The following is a 15,425-nucleotide window of genomic DNA, read 5'->3' on the forward strand; positions in this document are numbered from 1 at the left end:
GTCAAGTCCCAAGCAGGTCCCGGTCAAGTCTCGGCGGGGTCCCGGGCAGGTTCGTGCGGGGTCTCGAACAAGTCCGTTTACGGCGTCTACCGTGCACACGGAAAATAATTTTATTTTAATAATTTTTTTTAGAGAAAATGACTTTCTTGAAAATATTTTCCGACGAAACCTTTTTTTTTTTTTTTTGAAAGAATTGTATGTATCTATATTATAAATGGATCATTGACCAGGCAATTGCTCTGTCAATACAATGTCTCGAATACAAAGGGGACCCTCTTCCAACCATACAATATCATTGGCTTGTGTAAGAGCCAATTTTGCTAATCTATGAGCCACCTTATTCGCCTCACGATTCACATGCTCTACTTTCAACTTAGGGATAGCATTAAGACCAAGCCTAACATCATCAATCAAACGGCCTAAAAGGCTATGATTTTGGCCCTCATCTTGAATGGCATCTGTTATTTGCTTAGCAACCCCTTCCACAATCAGTTGTTGCACTCTTTGTACTTGGCCAGAAATGACACCAAAGTAGACAGCCAGAACCTCTGCAACTGCTGGTTTCCACGTTCCTAACCTCATAATATTCTTGGCCACTATTACTTGACCTTCATGATCACGCATGATTAGCCCAAAACCCATTTTGCCACCTTTCTTGTCTAGGGCTGCATCAACATTCACTTTAACCCATCCACTATCAGGTTTAACCCATCTGGAATGGTGCTCCAGCCTCTCCCTGTTTACTGGGTCATCAGCTGCATTCGCTTTTTCATAATCCTGCACTGCCAATTCCGCATCTTGAGTTATTTGATTTGGGTGAGAGAAAGTTTTATCAAAAATCCAGCCATTTCTTCTCAACTAGATCCTTCTTGTTATTTTTGAGAACAGTCGAAGTAAACGGAGCCTAAGACAATTAAATATATTACAAATAAAATTCCTAAGTTTTAATTGTCTCATAATATTGATATATAAAGAGAGAGGATATCGAAACCTTTTGTTTTTTTCATTAAAATAATTAAATGCATTACAAATAAAACTCTTAGTTTTAAATGCCCAAAACTTGTTCATTCTTTAAAACCCCATGTGTCATAATTATAGGTACTGTCTAAAACATGGATTCAGGATACGTGTCGTAATTCTAAGCATTCTCTATATCAAAACTCGGCTTATATATATATATATGAGTTCGAATCTAGCGGTGGCCAACCTATTTGTTATACATAATACAATGCAATATTATCAACAAGAAAAAAAAAAAAAAAAAAAAAACGAAGAAGAGGAGGAGGAGGAGTGATGAGTAGCTGACTAGCTGTCCAACCTATTAAATAGTCGCAACTCACTACTAGATACTCCCAAGGTGTCAACTTCTCTACAAGAAGGACAAAAAAAACAAAAAAACGAAGAAGAGGAGGAGGAGGATTGATGAATAGTGGAGGAGGAGGATTGATGAGTAGCTGTCCAACCTATTAAACAGTCGCAACTCACTACTAGATACTCCCAAGGTGTCAACTTCTCTAACATGGACAATCAATTAACTATGGTTCCCTTGCTACAGTGAAAGGGACATTATGGGCAATTAATATGATGGTAGCACCATGAAAACTCTCTTCTCACTATAAAAGTCAAACTCAAGAAAATCCTTTCTCCAGACACCCAAGGACTAGCTAGATAACTACGTTACGTTCTCATGAATATGGTGGAAAAGGTCAATGATAGAATTAACAATTTTTCCCTTCCATCTATAACGGGATTCAAAAATCAAAATTTTGAATGGTAGACAAGAAGAATATATATATATATACACACACGTTGGGAACAAACAATATTTAGGTGATTCAACACAAATCTTTATTTTCATAGGCGGCGATTTCCTATTTTTCGCTAACAAAATCCCAAAAACACATGATTAAAATCCAAATTAAAAAAATTAAAAAATAAAATTAAAAAAGACATCAATTGATTGTGGACTACGTCTTATAAAGTGGAGGTCATTAGTTCGAATCTATCTCTTTTTTTTTTTTTTTTTTTTTTTGTGGATGTGTAAAAAATAAAAAAACATGAAAGAGACCCATGTCATATTATTGGACCGGAAAAATTGCATTTACTAAGAAAGTAACTTATAAATCATCATTTCAGGCAGCCTGAAGTATACTCAACGGCGGCTGTCTTGAAGAAACACCCAAGGGACAACATATCTGGTGAAATAGTCCGTAGTGCATACTGGAACATGAGCTCCTAAAAATGAGGAGATCGAAATAAATATTATAATAAATATAAATATTATGTATTTTCTTTTTTCTTTCCATTTTGGGGTTATTAGGGATTTTGTTTTTCTCCCATATTTTTTATGGGGTTAGGGGGACTTTCTTTTCAATTTCTTGGAGATTTATTAATTTAGACTGCTGGGAAGGGGTCCAAAGCAGTGTTGGCTCAATTTTTAGAGTCTGTTTGCGATTACGTTTGAGGAGTCTAAAAGTGTGTTTCACACTCAAAAAGTTTGTTTTAAACAAAAAAAAAACTTATTTGGTAAAAAAGTTAAAAGTGCTTTTAAATGTTAAAAAGCCTACAAAGGACAAAAACGCACTTTTGGCAAAAGCTTAAAAATGAAGCTTTTGCCCAAAAGCGCTTTTTGACTTAAAAGCTCTAATTCTCAAACGCAATCTCAAACAGACTCTTAGGTAAATTAGGCAATCACCTAAGGCCCCAAATAACTATAATATAATTAAGTTTTATTTTATAAAAAAAAATAATTAGAGCCTCAATTATGATAAAAACAATTAAATACAAATACAAACAATTACTATAAATATAAATACAAACAATTAAATTCTAAGATATTAAGACCTTAAAGGAAGGAGAAGGATCCTCTCTAGTTGAATTTGACTAGAGCGGAGCCGGTCCCTTCTAAATGAAGGGCAGAATTGTCAAATAAATTATAAAATGACAATTCTGCCATTTTAGATGGAGGGACCGGTTCTTCTCCAATTAAATTGAATCCCTTTCCTTTAGGGAAAGGAAAAAGAAAAATGCATAGTCACATCAATTGCCTTCCTAAAGAAGTTACTAAACTCATAGTTTCATCTTAACTTAAAATCAATATATTGACTAAGTTCTTCATTAAATAATGTTTAGAACAAATTAAATTTTACATAAAATAGAATTATACGTAGCTTAACACAAAATATGACATACGTTGAAGTTAACTGCCTCCTAACAAAAATGAATTACGCAAGTCATTTGGAAACAAAATTAAGGGCAAAAGTAAGAAGAATGATTTAAAATTAAAATTATTTAATTAAATATTTAAATAAATAAAAAAGGACCTACTTAAATTTAAGCCTCAAAATCTCGGGTTCAAGAAATTATAATTATTATAATTATTATTTTTTTAGTTTGTTGTACTCGAAGAATGGGACGTTTGATCACATTTAGAGGGGCCATGCCCACTGGGTATTCACCAAGTGCACCTTGCACTTAATGCCCTCCCAGGAGTTTTGTCAACAAAGGTAGCCCAACCAAAGTCAGGCAAGCCACATCCATCTTTCAATACACAAGTCTGGCTCCTGACTGATTAATCCATTATCAGAAACTGAATGGGCAAACAAGCTTGAACGAAGAAGAAGGGAGAAGTTTCATGTTACTGTGAATAATATTTATGGGAAATTGGTTCGATTCAGTTCGTGGGCTTTGGTCAAAAGCAGCTCGACGGTGCAGCCAATATTTCTTAGAGACTCCGGGGAAGAGATGGGCCTCCGCCGCCCTTCTCGTCTTCTCCATCGTCCTCCTCACCAGCAGCTTCATCTATTGGACTGATGTTGTAAGTCTTTGAGTTTTTTGAATTTTAGATTGAAATATTGTCATGTTTTTTTTGATTCTCCTTAATTCTGGGTATTTATATATTTATATAATTTTCCGATTATTTTTCAGCGTGCTATAACTGGAACTTTCTTCTTCAAGACGTCTACTTCCAGCAGCAGGACTCCTCCCAATAAGCCGCCGGTCAAACTCAAGTGCATCAACGAGGCCTTAACGTTAACGTGCCCAACCAACTACCCCGTGAAATATGAGAGCAAGGCGTCCACATGGGCTGTGGCGTGCCCAGAGTACTTCCGGTGGATCCGCGAAGATCTACGGCCGTGGAGGGACACGGGAATCACGAGGCAGATGGTGGAAAGAGGAAACAAATATGGAGATTTAAGGCTCGTGATCGTCAAGGGGAAGGCCTACGTTAAGATGTATAGGAAGGCTTTTCAAACAAGAGACGTGTTTACAGTATGGGGGATTTTGCAGCTTCTGAGGCTGTACCCTGGGAAAGTACCGGACCTGGAGCTCTTGTTTGCGTGCGGTGACAGGCCTGTGGTAAAAAAACGTGACTACCATGCTACGTACGCGCCGCCGGTGTTTCATTATTGCGTAGACGATGAATCACTGGACATTCCCTTCCCTGATTGGTCCTTCTGGGGTTGGTAAAGCCTCTTTCATTTTATATATATACTTTGTGTGTAAAAATAAAAACACCCGTTAATAAAAAAAATAAAACATGTAAAAAGGTTAATATATATTTTATTTTATTTTTAATGTGGAAGGGGTGAGATAAATATAAGGCCATGGGGTACGATGTTGTGGGGTCTAAGGGAAGCGAACAAGAGGATAAGGTGGAAGGATAGAAAACCCTATGCTTTCTGGAAAGGGAACCCATCTACCTCCGGGAGAAGAGCTGACCTTATGAAATGCAATGTCTCCGACAAACAAGATTGGAATGCTCGGGTATATGCGCAGATAAAATTTCTCTCATCATGTCGGTACTTTCATCAGCTGGGAACCGGATCCTTTGAACAGAGAGAGGCTCCATTATATTCTTTTAAAAAGAAGAAAGACGACAAACTTGTCATACAATATTTTTATCTAAGTGGTATTAGCATATTTGTGTTACAGTTCTTTAATTAGCTTTTCTTTCTTCAAGATCTATGAAATCTTCTAGAGAGTGCTAGCTAGCTAGAAGTTTAATTAGAGAGAGAAATTTGGAGAATTAATGTAATTTTTAACTCTTTCTTTGAATTTAGGATTGGCGAAAAGAAACTGAACAAGGATTCAAGCAGTCACATCTAGAAGATCAATGCACCCACAGGTATACATTATCTACATTTTTTTTTTTATAATAATTTTCTTCAATAAATGTTTTTATTGATGAAATTTTCTGTTTTGTTTGAGTAATATTTGGAAGGTATAAAATATTCATAGAAGGAGTAGCATGGTCAGTGAGTGATAAGTACATTTTGGGTTGTGATTCCATGACATTGCTAGTGAAGCCCAAGTATTTTGACTTCTTCACAAGAAGCTTGGTGGCAAAGCAACACTACTGGCCCATCAGCCCCTCAAATCTGTGCAGAGATATTAAGTTTGCCGTCGATTGGGGCAATAATAACACTGATAAGGTAAACCCGACACGCGAATACAAATGGTCACCTATAATGTAAGTTGCTTGATAAAGATGTTTTAAGTTTGTTTCTTGACGTGCAGGCACAAGCAATTGGAAAAGCGGCAAGCAAATTCATTCAAGAGGATTTGAAGATGGAGTTTGTGTACGATTACACTTATCACTTGTTAAGAGAATACGCAAAGCTGATGAGATTTACACCAACAATTCCTCCAGGAGCGGTGGAGGTTTGTTCAGAGACAATGGCATGTCCTCAGAATGGTCCATGGAGGCAGTTCATGATGGAATCCATGGTGATGTCCCCCAAGGATACACTCCCATGTACAATGCCCTCCTCCACCTCCTCCTCCTCTCCATGATGTTTACAGCTCTTGCTAGAAACTACTATAAAAAGAAAAGGTAGTATAGTGGAGATAGTTGACACACAATAATTTATTATAAGTGCCAACGCACGAAAACACATCTAATAATGTTACTTGAAGACCCGAAAAAAGATATATTTGCTGATTTTGGTTTGAATAAAGAATTCCAGATGATATTTACGATCGAGCCCAAAAGTTGTTCCGTCCCACATCAATTCCACAAGTATTTTTTTGTCGCTTTATATACAACAACCTACTATACTATCGTAACACCACCACGAGACGAGAGGTGGTTAGGTCTTGTATTTTCGCCTTTGAAAGACCAGACTTAGGAAAGTCCCCGGGCCCATTCCCTCTGCAGCGATGCAGGCTCGGAAACGAGTAATTCTTCGGTTTCGGAAGGTTCCTTCGCGCCTTGTTGCGAGGGGCTGAGACACGTGTGGAGCCCTAGCGGACTTCCGCCGAAGAAGTCTTGGCCGTTGTCACACAGTTATCCACTTGGTCCGCCTGGACTAACTGAACGGGGCTTACTCTCTCGTGGTCACCTTTTTTGTCTTTGTGGTTTGGCCTTTTTAGTAAGCTCTTTTTTGTCTTTGTCGCTTGAGCTTTTTTTGCCTTTGTCTTTTTTGTCTTTGTCTTTGTATTTTGGGCTTTTTAGTAAGCTCGTTTTTTTTTTTGTCTTTGTCGTTTGGGCTTTTTAGTAAAGGTTAAATATTATTTCTGTTATTTACATCAAAATCAAATAGTTATTTAAGTTTTTAAAAATATCGCAAATAGTACTTGTGGTAAGTCAATAAATCTATTTGGTACCTTTGTCAAGATTTTATTAAATTTTTTAACGGAATGTCACATCAGCCTTACACGTGGGTGCCACGTGGCATGGTACCTGAGTTTTGGGTGCCATGTCATATTTTATTTAAAACAAAAAAAAACAAAAACAAAAAAATATATATATATATGTTTTTTTTTTTGGATTTTTTCTTAAAAATAAAATATGTTTTTTTGTTTTTATTTTTAAATAAAATAAAATATGACATGACACTCAAAAACTCAGGTACTATGCCATGTGGCACCCACGTGTAAGGGTGATGTGACATTTCGTTAAAAACCTTAAACAAAATCTTGACAGAGGTACCAAGTGCGTTTATTGGCTTACTGTAGATACCATTTGCGATATTTTTGAAAACTAATGTGTCTATTTGATTTTGGTGCAAACCACAAGTACTGGAATAGTATTTAACCCTTTTAGTAATTTGATGTAAACAAGTTTTTGAAAAAAGTTCTTTCGCTATATGGAAAAAGACTTGATGTTACAAATTGTTTTGCTTAACCCGAATACACAATCTCGTAATTTCGGTAAACAACACGTTCACCATCTCGATCGACCGACTAGCATTTATCATGATCTTTCATGCTTCAATTTTCAATGATTCTTCAACCACAATTCAATCTCAATTCAACCCTAAACCTATTTATTACAATACCTGAGTTTTTAGTTAACCAAGAAAAATAATTTTTACAATGTGCAAAGTGGTTTATGTTTTTCATCTGCATAACCATTTTCTACCGCTTTTTCATACCCTTGGATAGGCAATTGTGAGAGATGTCTACTTGCCCGAACACCTTTTTGGACAAATGAGCCTCATGAAAATATTCTCATAATTGTTTGTCTATATTACAAGCATTTTATATCATCACACTCTTAAAAGCCTTTTATTGTCACTCTCGTGACTCCTTATATCTTTACTTAAAGATATATAAAAAGTGGAAATGCAAGCCAAACAGTGATTTTTTTTTTTGTACTTTAAATTTATTATTTTTTCCTTACTCTTTGTTCATCATGATTTACTTAGATAATGTTATTTTTGTCTTTTGACATTTCTTTAGATTGCGAAACTACTAATTTTTCCTTCTTGAATCTAATGAATTTAAAAAGTTGTCTGGATATGTTTGTCTTTTATATTTAAATTACCATTTTGCCCGCTGAGTATGTAAAGAGTCAAACTTTTTGATAGAAATTTTTGGTCTTTTTATGAAAGAAGCTTCAGAAGGAATGGGCGAGATTAAGAAGAAATGGGCAAGAAAGAAAATCATTTTTGTTTTTTTTTCCAGTTGCTACAAAGAAGCGTACAGAAGTCAAAAATAAAATCTACCTAAACTAATTTTGTATTCAGTGAAGGTGGAGAAATGAGTATAAAAAAAAATCTACCTAAACCGATTTTGATTCAGAGAAGAAATGGAGGAGAAAAGGCGGAGCTTTTTTTTTTTTTTTTTTTTTTTTTGATTTCTTGTCTACTTCTTCTTGCTACAGAGAAAGAGTACAAGAGTAAAAAAAAATCTGACCAAAAATCCAAATGCAGAATACTTACCCCATCACCCAACTGGCTAGATTTTGCTCCCAAAAATATTGTGCATTATGTCTTAAGAGAAACGAGACAAGTTGGGTTCTCTTTTCGTGGGTTGCTCCTTGTTGTTGCGCCGTTGGTCATTGTTGTTTTCTCAGGTAAGCATCTAACCTTATCTCATTGAATACTGATGTCAGAAAGTTGTTTGCAAACCAAAACTGTTTTAACTACAACGCCTAAAACAGACACAATTTGGTTGAAAATGTTATTGGTTAAATCTCAATCTTTGTTTCTTTTCTATTTAATCCCAACCGTCATGGAGTACGCGGCGGGTGGAGAGCTATTTGAGAGAATTTGTGCTGCCGGAAGGTTTAGTGAAGATGAGGTTTGTTTGTTGTTCGTGACTTATAGTGAACTCCACTTTCACAAATTTTTGGTTCCTTACTTATGGGATTTATACTTTCATTTCTGTTTGATGAGAATATTTTGGAAAAGACCTGAAGAGTATTTATTTTTTTATTTTTTGGATCTCATAGTACGTGTGATCTAAAAGGATGATTTTACTTATGAAACAAATTTAGCAATATAAGAGAAAAATGAATACAAAGATCTGAATTACATATGTTTTTTTCCTCTTGATTTTTTAGGAAGCCAAACAGATTATAAAATATTATAAATTTTGTTCATGTATTTTTCTTTGCTACTTTTCAGGCCATATATTTTTTTCCAGCAGCTTATCTCAGGAGTGTGCTACTGTCATTCTATGATAAAAGATATCAAAAGGTTTTTTTGTTTTTTCAATTCTAGGAATATATTATGTATATAGATGTCCTAATATGTAGTTTGCCTTATTTCTCTACATGAGTTTGACTTTTCCCTTTAATTCCTTATTTGAAGCAAATATGCCACAGAGATTTGAAGCTGGAGAATACCTTGTTGGATGGAAGCCCTACTCCACGTCTCAAAATATGTGATTTTGGTTATTCAAAGGTTTAATGACAGATTAAGCTTAGTGTGGGAAATTTTCTCCGATATATATCTGAATTTTTATCCTCTGATTAGCTTTATTTGTGTAGTCCTCTCTGCTGCATTCAAGACCCAAATCAACTGTTGGAACTCCAACATATATTGCACCCGAGGTTCTTTCTCGAAGAGAGTATGATGGGAAGGTCATTTAGATTAGTTATGTTGTTAAACCTTTGCAGTGTATTACTTTCTTTACACAATTCATTTCTCTGCAGTACTAAGTCTGATTTGGATTTACTTTGTAACTAGACCATTTGTGTTTTGTAATTATTCTTAAAGACACCTGAGACTGTATGTCAATTGGTTGTGATGAGTTGAAAATTTTTCTAATTAATCTTCAAAGATTTTTATGTTTTAGCTCAAGTGGTGTTGCAAGTACTGGGATTTAACCTTTCACTAGATGAGTTGAAATCTAAAAGAACCCCATCCCCCCCCTCCGTGTTATTGTCTTGTAGTTGTAGTATTTGTTTTACTGGTGTCATATGTGATCCTTTGTTATGTTTTGCCCATGAAGTCAATATAGCAAAAGCATATTTTAATTTTTTTAGAGGAAAATACCCAAATTAATCATTATATTATGAATAAAAACTATCCTTATGTAGTAGAATATTTGCTTTAGTGACTACAAAGCCCATTCATGTATGAGACATTCAGAAGGCAAGTAGTTGAACACTTCTCTGGCTTGGGAAGAATAAGAAAAATGTCAAACTATGTTCCACCCTCTTGTTCCACCTACTTCTTTTTTGTGCAATATGAATGTCATTTGCTTTGCAGGTTACCATTTAAGTTTGTTTTGTGTTTGTTCAGTTGGTGGATGTGTGGTCATGTGGAGTGGCTCTTTATGTTATGCTGGTGGGAGCATACCCATTTGAAGATCCATAGGATCCGAAGAGTTTCAGGAAAACCATCAATGTAATTTACCTCCATTTTGGCCATCCTTGAAATTATTAGGTTTCTTATTTTAACAATTTAATAGCTTTATCATTTCTTATGCAGCAAATAATGGTTGTGCAATACAAGATTCAAGACTACATTCACGTATCTCAATATTGTAAACATCTCCTTTCTCGCATTTTTGTTGCAAATCCTCTAAAGGTATGTACATGGCAGGTTAATAATCTTTGTTAAGAATTTTGGATCAACGTGATGTTTTTAAAACTATTGTTGGTATCAACCAATGGCACATAAGGAAGACAAGCAAATACATTTTTACTCTTTTATGTGATGTAATTTGTCTTCCAATATTAGTAAGTAAAAAACAATAACATATGCTCTCTTTTGTGGTACAATATGTGTGTGCCATTTGAATTAACTTATATCTTTTCTTGAATCTTATATTTACTAACTTTTATAATACTTCTTTAATGTTATGTTATCCATTTAGTTGTGAAAAAAAAAAAAAAAAATTATGTATGTACTTGCGCATGAATCTACACATTAACTGTTATAAACACTTTTTATACACGGTTTTGAATTTGAATTTTTAACATTAAGTAACATTGGATCCATAATATAGAGAACCAAGCACGTGCATTGCACGTGGCCACGTGCCATCTCCACTAGTTATATAATATATAAAAAAAAAAATATATGACAATTTTTTATTTGCAATAAATGGTGGACTATTTTCGGAGCCTACGTTAAGTGAGTTAAAATGCAAGGGTAATTTTTTTTTTTTTTGTACTTTTTAATGTCATTTGAAATTCTCTATTTAAACGAAATCAACAAGTATCTTTTTTCGGGTCTTTCGCACTTAAACTAACCTCAAGAAGTTTCGGCAAAGAGACCAAGTCCAAGGCATGCCTTGGCTTGTTCCCAAAAATCACGTTACATAAATTCCTATTAATTAATTAGTAAAATGAGGTCTCTCTCTCTCTCTCTCTCTCTCTCTCTATATATATATATATATATATATATATATGGAAAAGAAAACCAGAAAAAATGAATAAAAATTATGTTTTAATTTTGAGCCCGCCCTCATGGGTACGAGAATTATATTGGAATACAAGAAAATCCAACATGCGACAAATTAAACTCCAGCATGTATTACAAGAAATCCCATTAAACATTAAGATTTAAATCCAAACAAAGATTAAGTAAAGCAAAAGAAAAAAATTAAACAAAAAAAAAACCCCCCGAAAAGAGGAACAGATTGATTTGTATAATAGGGAATTAGAGAGCTCGGCCTTTAATGATATCCAAGCTCATCTCGCTGGGATCGGTTGCCTGCAACTCAACTTGAACGCCGTCTAATTCTCTCCTGAATCTGTCCTTGGAGCTTGCATAAAGCATCTTACTCCTTACCCTCGACGTGTCAGGTGACCTACTCCACAATGTGACCACAAAAATACACATAACCAATCAAGCCCAAATCATTGTCACATCCCTATTGACAGTGCTATATATTGATAGAGGTTCTTACTAGTTTTGCTGTTAAAATTGTTAACAATATACATAGCAAATTAAATGTTTGAGAGTTTTTATGATACCTACTTGCTCGATCAATTAAGTTTCGGGCAGCCCACTTACTTGTTCGGGCATACATATGAGTGATATAAGGGTTCTCTCACATTTATTGTTCGATTGCTAGCAATCCAAACAACAAATTGTTAAAAATCCGAATCTTTTATATATAAAATATCCCGTTTGTGTCTTGTAAGATAGAATTCTCATGCATTCTTATATAAGATCAACGTACGCTTTGATTTGTGTCTCGTGCTTGTGCGCACCAAACTTAAGCTATAATTGTTACGCGTTCTTAATTACAAATGTGACAAGCCTTGCTCCAAGATCAATAAAAATTGCAGTGACTATGGCTATCATATGAGCATATTGATTGTGAAAACTATGATTGATAATACTGTGAAAGATGTCATGAACGTGTAAGACTTACCATGCAATGAAGAAAATTTTGCTTTTCTGGACATTCTCATTGGTTGTGAAATCAAAATCGAAGACGGCATAACGGCACTCGTCGGCCGGCATGGAGGCAGTGAAATCATCATAGGTTTCATCAGGACTCCCAACCGTTTCCACGACCACCTGTTGGATCTTCTCCTCAATCTTAAACACGATGAACCGATGGTTCCTCTTTGCTTTTAGCTCCAAGAACTTGAGCTTGCATTCATCATGCACAGCCATTCCAGACGACGAATTCGCCTACAAAAAAGACAATAAATTCAATCATTTCTACGATCGTAATTAATTAACAATGCTAAAAACCTCCACCAATTACAAACTATATGGTGATGAACATGATCATTAGGTTCTAGAGGTTACCATGATATCCTCTAAGGAGAGATTTGGGAAAATGAGAGAGAGCTGAGTGATCTGAAACAAAGAGAAAAGAGACAAAGGAGAGGCCTGGATTTGATAGAAGAGAGTTGGGGGTGGGGTTGAGAGATTTTTGTGGGAGAAACCAAGAGTTGTTATTTCTATAAGGCTTTTAATTTCTTAATTGGGCTGATCAATTCCACAACAAACTTTCGTGCTGCCACGTTGTCTACATCTTGTTTTGCCCATTTTTGGTCGTGTTTTACAGATTTAATTTTATTGGCATTTTGACCATGTACTTCCCCACCCCTTTTTAAGATTCCTCAAACCTTGGTTTCCCATTTACTTCGCTATTCAGTTACACTTACAACTAGGAATTGCTGTTAAAAACCACTTCGGATTCACCAGAAACCTTCATATGTATTTATTTATTTTAATTTGGTTTTGCAAATATCAATTTAATATACTGGAATTGAAAGAAACGTTTTTTTTAATTTCCACACTAATTAAAGGGTTAATAATGTATATATATGACTTTTTCATATGCAATTATTGCATGAAAAGGAACTTTAGGGGTAATAGCGATAATGAGTCAGCTTCCATCTTAACCTGCCATTCTGGATTAATTATATTATGTTAATTAATAAGAACACTAGGCATGAATAATATGATTGCGTCATTCATATAGATTAGTTCAATTGACAGGATTAAGATCGTCGATCATGATTTTGTGTTTGTACTGGGACCTTTCTAATCCCCCAGCTAATTGATTGACAAAAATAAATGGATTAAATATTGTCATAGTCGTCGCCACCATTTCCAACCTTTCGCTTCCACTGTATTAATTCTATAATTACCTTGTTTTCCCTTTATTAATATTTTAGGGTTTAGTTTATGTAATATTGTTTATAAGTAATTTTAAATACTCATTTTCTAGATGTGACAGTCTCATCATCTATTGTCGTGAACACATTTACAGAGTACGGACCATAGTCGTGTTATGTGGGTGTGAGCACGAATTACCTTTCCGTGAGCCGGAAGTCTCAAAGAGTTATGATAAATGGTTAGAAATTAAAGGTCTCTAACCTTGGAACCCAAGGGACAGTGATGTTCCACCCAACATCCCCAAATATGGCCAATCTTTGACAGGGACTCTGCAACTCTAAATACATTCCATTTATCCTAAAAATAAAAAGTAAACACATCTAATTAGGCTCCCATCATTTTTCTTCTTCTTCTTCATAAGACAAAAATGGTTCTAATTATAAGCCTTTTCCAATGTCAAACATGTTTAAGAAAAACTGTATTATTTTCTTGGTGACTGAATTTTCAGGAAATTGGTGAAAGGAAAATTTGTTTGTGGACCAGATTTTACTGCCAGCCTACCAGTCAACGTAAACATAAAAGAGCCAAACTCTGATTGGGAAGCCGTGTGGGCCAAGATTCCAATAACAGATAAATATATATATTATATATGTTTTCAATTCTTTTTGTTAAGAACAGTGGGCATAGAGAAGTACTCACGTACGCGTTGGATTAAAGTATTGAATAAATTAGGTTATGTTGGGAAACACGTTGTCGTTTCTGAAAGAATTTTCCGGGCAATCGGATATACGTGTGGGGGTGTCTCACTGTATGAGAAGAAGCGTGTGCGAGTTGAAGTACAAATCGGGCATGCTCTTAATTAGTATTTTTGTTGGCTTAATTCAATTTTAAAATATAAAGATTATTATTTATGGGCTTAAACACTAATATGAATGCTCAGAATTCAATCTCCACCGTTCACAATGAGTATTCATGTATCATGAACATCGCTACAAAGTTTTAGCTCAATCGGACTACAAACGCTCATCGATCGGAACTGTTGATCAAGGCCGGACAACATTTTTAAAATGCAATTTTCCCCCTCTGCAATGGGTGTACAAACAGCTTAGCAGCCTGTCCGGACAACAAGCTCCCATGTCCAGACAGCCCGTAAATTTTACGTCCAAAACGTGTTTTTAAATGGGCCTAGGTCTAGGATTGTGTAGATGTTATAAATTCATCTTTATAGAAGAGAGATGTACGAATTTTAGAACCCTATAATTTGTGAGATACTGTGCTTAAGTGATCAATTGTTGTGAGCCTTATTATTCATCGTAGAGGATTTGTATTAGTTTTATTGGGCTTAATTGAAGTCTATCAAAAGGGTTCAATAAAGAAAAATCATGTTGAAGAAGATTGTGAGCGCGGAGACAAGTTGGAGGCTTGTCGATCTTTCAGAATCAAGGTCTTACATCGGTTTGTAAGTGTTCCTAGTGTCTGTAATCTCTGGATAATCTTTTGATAGTAATTTTCTGGGGTTGGCTGCCCCGAAGAGGTTTTACTTTTAGAACATTTTTTAAAATGTTTCATCTTTGTCACTAAAATTCTTTATGTTCGATTTTACTTATTTTAGTGATTGTTTACTTGTTGATAAATATCTGTTAATTTCACATAAACTGTAATAATTATCCGCGTTTTTCACCCATGACTCGAGTCTCCAACGTTAACATTTGTTTTTCAATTTTGCTTTTCCGACTACTTTGGCTCTTGCGTTTTGCATGCAAGGGATAATACGACGTGTTAGTAATGAGTTCCACCTCCTCATTATTATTATTTTCACATGTTCATATAAATAAAGAAAAAAGAAAAAGAGAATTCAAAATTAGTGATTTTCCTTTCAAAATATATTAAGTAAAATACAAAATAATTGTTTGTTAATATATTACATGGTAAATATATCTAAAGTCGTTAGATCAACGCACCAAAATTAAAAACTCCTTAAGTATTTTTTTTTTTGGAAATTAACTCTCTAGGTCAATCGAAACTACAATAAACTTTCTACCGTCAAAATTTTTTAACAGCCGTTAGAGCAACTCAAAATTTTTCGTTTTACCTGATTAAAATATTATTTTTTTATTAATTTAATTTAAAAAATTAAATCTAAAAATAAAATAAAAA

General features: G+C 34.8%; 3 protein-coding genes and 1 pseudogene across 3 annotated transcripts; 2 read left to right on the top strand and 2 right to left on the bottom strand.

The window, feature by feature from the left end:
* Positions 1–219: 219 nt before the first annotated feature.
* Positions 220–3,441, bottom strand: LOC132186577 (uncharacterized). Its single transcript, XM_059600558.1, has 2 exons — positions 3,403–3,441; positions 220–777 (listed from the first exon to the last, which is right to left on the bottom strand). Exons 1-2 carry the CDS (start codon positions 3,439–3,441, stop codon positions 220–222), a joined length of 597 nt encoding a protein of 198 aa, XP_059456541.1.
* A 60-nt stretch (positions 3,442–3,501) lies between these two features.
* Positions 3,502–5,986, top strand: LOC132188480 (uncharacterized). The gene is made up of 6 exons (XM_059602944.1): positions 3,502–3,817; positions 3,928–4,466; positions 4,587–4,777; positions 5,062–5,128; positions 5,225–5,435; positions 5,521–5,986. Exons 1-6 carry the CDS (start codon positions 3,656–3,658, stop codon positions 5,794–5,796), a joined length of 1,446 nt encoding a protein of 481 aa, XP_059458927.1. The 5' UTR covers positions 3,502–3,655; the 3' UTR covers positions 5,797–5,986.
* Positions 5,987–6,834: 848 nt separating this feature from the next.
* Positions 6,835–10,362, top strand: LOC132186578 (serine/threonine-protein kinase SRK2A-like; annotated as a pseudogene).
* A 789-nt stretch (positions 10,363–11,151) lies between these two features.
* On the bottom strand, positions 11,152–12,572 carry LOC132187576 (actin-depolymerizing factor 10). Its single transcript, XM_059601925.1, has 3 exons — positions 12,450–12,572; positions 12,064–12,329; positions 11,152–11,493 (listed from the first exon to the last, which is right to left on the bottom strand). Exons 1-3 carry the CDS (start codon positions 12,450–12,452, stop codon positions 11,343–11,345), a joined length of 420 nt encoding a protein of 139 aa, XP_059457908.1. The 5' UTR covers positions 12,453–12,572; the 3' UTR covers positions 11,152–11,342.
* Between the last annotated feature and the right edge of the window lie 2,853 nt (positions 12,573–15,425).

This window comes from Corylus avellana, chromosome ca7 (assembly GCF_901000735.1).
Source record: "Corylus avellana chromosome ca7, CavTom2PMs-1.0".
Lineage (NCBI taxonomy): Eukaryota > Viridiplantae > Streptophyta > Magnoliopsida > Fagales > Betulaceae > Corylus > Corylus avellana.